The 4226-nt window shown below is 42.1% G+C and overlaps 1 protein-coding gene across 2 annotated transcripts in view; it reads right to left on the minus strand.

Annotated features, from left to right (window-relative positions):
- The window catches only part of LOC125487404 (carboxy-terminal domain RNA polymerase II polypeptide A small phosphatase 2-like), a 38550-nt gene that overhangs the window by 18454 nt on the left and 15870 nt on the right, over window positions 1-4226 (minus strand). For both annotated transcript variants that reach the window (XM_048618816.1, XM_048618815.1), the window contains exons 4-5: window positions 3315-3416; window positions 1087-1143 (exon numbers count right to left, since the gene is read on the minus strand). In XM_048618816.1, the coding sequence (XP_048474773.1) occupies window positions 1087-1143; window positions 3315-3416 (159 nt within the window). The remainder of the gene's footprint in view (window positions 1-1086; window positions 1144-3314; window positions 3417-4226) is intronic.

Raw genomic sequence — 4226 nt, forward strand, 5'->3', positions numbered from 1 at the left:
TCCAGCTCTACACCTTGTTATCTCATGAATGGGCAGGGTCAGGGCTCACAGACTCAGGAAGGCTTTTAGTTTTGCTTTCAGTTAGTTCAAGGTTTCTGCTGGCTGCTGGAGCTAAAAGCTTGAGTCCTTCGCTGCTAGAGTGAAGAGACAGCCCATGAGAATAATACCTGTATTGATGAATTGCATTTTTGCCAAAGGATGTGTTTATGAGATGCTGCCTATATTGGAATGATTGATGATCAATGGTTAAATAATACATTATCTTGTTAATTATTTTCATAGAGCAAAGTTATGCCAATTTTTCCTTTTGTTGTATTTTAACTACACTATAAGAATAAAGTGCATCTTCATTAAAGCTTAGAGGTGGACCAATCAAATTTTTGTTTTTCCTTTATTCATTCACTGGATGAGGGCATCACTAGCTTGGCTGCATTTATTGCCCATCCCTAATTGCCCAGAGGGCAGTTAAGAGTCAACCACATTGCTGTGGGTCTGGAGTCACATGTAGGCCAGACCAGGTAAGGATGGCAGTTTCCTTCCCTAAAGGGCATTAGAGAACCAGATGGGTTTTTTTTGGACAATGGATTCACAGTCATCATTAGATTCCTTATTACAGATATTTATGGTATTCAAATTCCACCATTTGCCGTAGCAGGATTCGAAACTGGATCCCCAGAACATTATCTGGGTCTCTGGATTAATAGTCCAGCGATAATACCACTAGGCCATCACCTCCCTTGGAACACAGTGCTTACACTTGCTTTTTAAAAAAATGTTAGGGTCTAGACTATCTTTGCAATATACTTTGGGGGTCCGGTCTGGTCCATAACAAAGGTTACTTGACAAATCCAATTTGCCAGCAGACTGAACTCATGTAAACCAGGTGTACCTTAGGTTTACCTGATATAGCACAGGGAATGATCCCCATATTCAATTCATGCAGATAATCAATGCTCAAGAATTCATCCCTAGCATTCAAGCTCAACTTCAGTCACTGTCCACATTATTACAAAAGTCACATTTTTAACAAGAGAGCAGAGAATCATGAAGCTGATTAGTCTGAAAATAATTTGAACAGTTTCTCACCTGTTGGGTCACTCTTTTAATTTCAACAGGAACGATCAAGTCAGCATTGCCGATTAGCTGAAACAGCAAAAGTCTGAATTAGGTTAACTATACATGTGCACTGTTAACTCCCAGCAACACATTCCCTGTGCCATCCAAATTACAAAAGGTCTCAACAAAAAACCAAAGGTTTAGGAATTCTTGTGAAGTGCATTAGTTCAATAAAATCTGAACCCTAGATGCAATTGGAATTTTCCCTCCTTTTCAACGTTTACTCTCCCAACAAACAGATTTAAGGCAACTATCTGCAGCTGAGACATCATTAGGAACCAGTTTGTTTTAACTAGACCGATATCCAAATGTTAAATTATACAACAAAAGACTTACAAAGGTTTAATTGTGAATCTATAGTTTAGCACAAACACCAGTTCTCACCTCTATTTTCTGGATCCTGTCCCTGTCCAGACGCCAACTCCCACTGGGGAAGAATCCAGTTTATTTTAATACAATAAAACCCAACAGACTAACTAATCACCCAATTAACAAATATCATACATTGCCCACTAGGGGCAGTGGAATAAAAACTAAAACTTTAAAACAAGGTGGGTGTGGAGAGAGAAAGCATTTGAATTAAATCCAAACAGTGTTGGAGGGGGAAAACAATGTATTAATGCATCCCAACCCTGCAGTGCCACTTCTAAAAGCTTTGAAGGTCCTGCTAGATGCAGTGTGATCCTTTTCCAAGGACACCCGGGTGCAAATGTAGCTGCAGAAGAGGGGCATTTGGTCAAGAATTTTGACCCCCACCATGGCTGCCCTGATCTATTTTTGGATACTTTAGATCGGCCCAGGACCAGACCTATGAGGGAATCCTCCAGCTTGTTCATGCCCTCCTGTGCACCAGGTGCCTGAAGATCAAGAGACTGCAGCTGAAGTACAGCCAAAAGATTCTTTAAGTAACTAAACAGGTGATTATTGCTTGCAGGAAACTTACGCATGGTCCACAGGCCCCTCTTATGTTATGGGTTTATGTCCCACCTGCTCCAGAGGTGTGTAATAATATCTCTGAACAGGGTGATTAGAAAAACAAGTTAATTTTTGTTTTAAAAATGTCTCACAGACTCTACAGCAATGCAAAATAAACAGTTGGGATGGAAATCCGTGAAACATCTTAACAAATGATTGCATGGGACTGCTGCGTGTGCCCTGCTGGAAAGAGGGAGTACTCCACCAGTGATCCCCGCTGCCCTGCGGCAAAACAGAATGCCAGAGTGTGTCCAGGTGGTGGATAAAGCAGTAATGTACAGAAATTTCCTCCGTGCCATGTGGGAGACATTCCACACCATTGTTTTAAAAAAATTCAACCTGTTCAGGTATGTTATGACAACCCTGGAGCAGGTGGGATTAGAACTCAGGCCTTATGGCCCTAAGGTAGTGACACTATCTAACACAGATTCAAAAATGGTGGACTGAGAACACAGTGGATCTTGCAGCTGCCCCTGAGATTCAGGCTTATTTCTAAATTTAGGATGTTGGTGAGGCCTCTTTTGGAGTACTGTGTCCAGTTCTGGTCTCCCTGTTAAAGGAAGGATATTAAGCTGAAGAGGGTTCAGAAGAGACTGACTAGGACGTTGTAGGGAATGGACGGTTTGAATTATAAGGAGAGGCTGGATAGGCTGGGACTTTTTTTCACTGGAGCGGAGGAGGCCAGGGGTGACTTTATAGAGGTTTATACAATGATGAGGGGTATAGATAAGGTGAATGGCAAGTGTTTTCTCCCTAGGGGGCATTTTTTTTGGGGAGAGGAGAAACATTTGAAAAAAGATATAAGGGGCAATCTTTATATAAAAAGAGGTTGAGTGTGCAACAGAGAGAGGGGGCGTGAGAGAGCAAGCGCACAAGGAAGGAACAAGGAGAAGAAAAATTATATTCCCCATTTTCAGTGGGAATTAATGGGATTTATCCCAAGTTTCTTCTGTCCCTTATAAAGCAGTCACCTTACTCATTGGAATACAGTTCCCCTTGTGAACACAGTCTCCATCCAGTATACATGATGGAGCATCACAAATACAAGCACGTTTCCCCTCTCTCTACACACTCCCAATAGGCAGGATATGTTTGACTTAGAACAAAGCAGTCAACCAAAAGGAGGCTGTAGAGAATTGCAAGGTTAGGACATGCTGATGGATTTCTGAAAATCAACCACAAACTGTCCTACAAGTTTTCAAAGACAGAGCTATTGCCCTCACCTTGAAGTAACTGTGAATCAATGTGTCATCTAAATCGATGAAAAGACAAAGCCTCCCTGCAACCTGTGGCTCAATCGGGAGCAGAAGCCAAGTGCCTGGAATCTGAGAAGAAAACAAAGCAATTTTAAACAAACCTGCTCTAGGCAACAAGCAGCAGAGATTGTTAACAGATTTGGAGGAGAAGCAAGACAGGGAGGGAGACACAGAGAGACTGGGAGTTTGAATTCATTTTTAAAACTTCATGGCCTCCCAATATAACAGCTCTGACACACGATGTGATGTGAGAAACATCTATCCTAATGAGTCTTTTCCTCTGAGGGGGAAAAAAAACAGTATCTCCCTCAAGCCAGAGATCTTGTTTAAGCAGGATCATGAGTCATAAAAGATTCCACTCTTAAGTGCCCCAAGGATTCAGATGGGATGAGCAGCACTGAGCCACACAGGTCTCAAGATCAGTCTCAGATGTGCAGAATTTACTGGTCTCAGCTGGATCACTCCCTGTGACAGTGGATAGCATGCAGTTGAAGAAACACAGCATCAAGCTTGCCTTCGTTACACATTGTTGACGCTTACTCCAGAAAAATAAATGGGCCCCTGGATACAGTCGCAGAGGGCTCCTGGTGTCCACAAACCTGCACCTCAGCAACACAACAGTAGAATGAAACTAGTCCAGAGGATCACTTCAATTACCTTAAGTAAGGGTTGAAGAGAAATTTTACAGATCATCCCTCAGTTAATTGGCTTGAGGTTTTTAAACTTTTTGTCATCTGTTATGTCACTACACGTGAGACAGTCTGGATGGACCAGTAGTTATTTTCCCATATGGAACTGAAGGGAGTAGCAAGCATCCAAGATGGATTTCTCAAAAAGAGGTTTTCGGAAGCTCTGAGGCAAATAGAACAGTAGCTGGGG

Source organism: Rhincodon typus, chromosome 41 (assembly GCF_021869965.1).
Source record: "Rhincodon typus isolate 14 chromosome 41, sRhiTyp1.1, whole genome shotgun sequence".
Lineage (NCBI taxonomy): Eukaryota > Metazoa > Chordata > Chondrichthyes > Orectolobiformes > Rhincodontidae > Rhincodon > Rhincodon typus.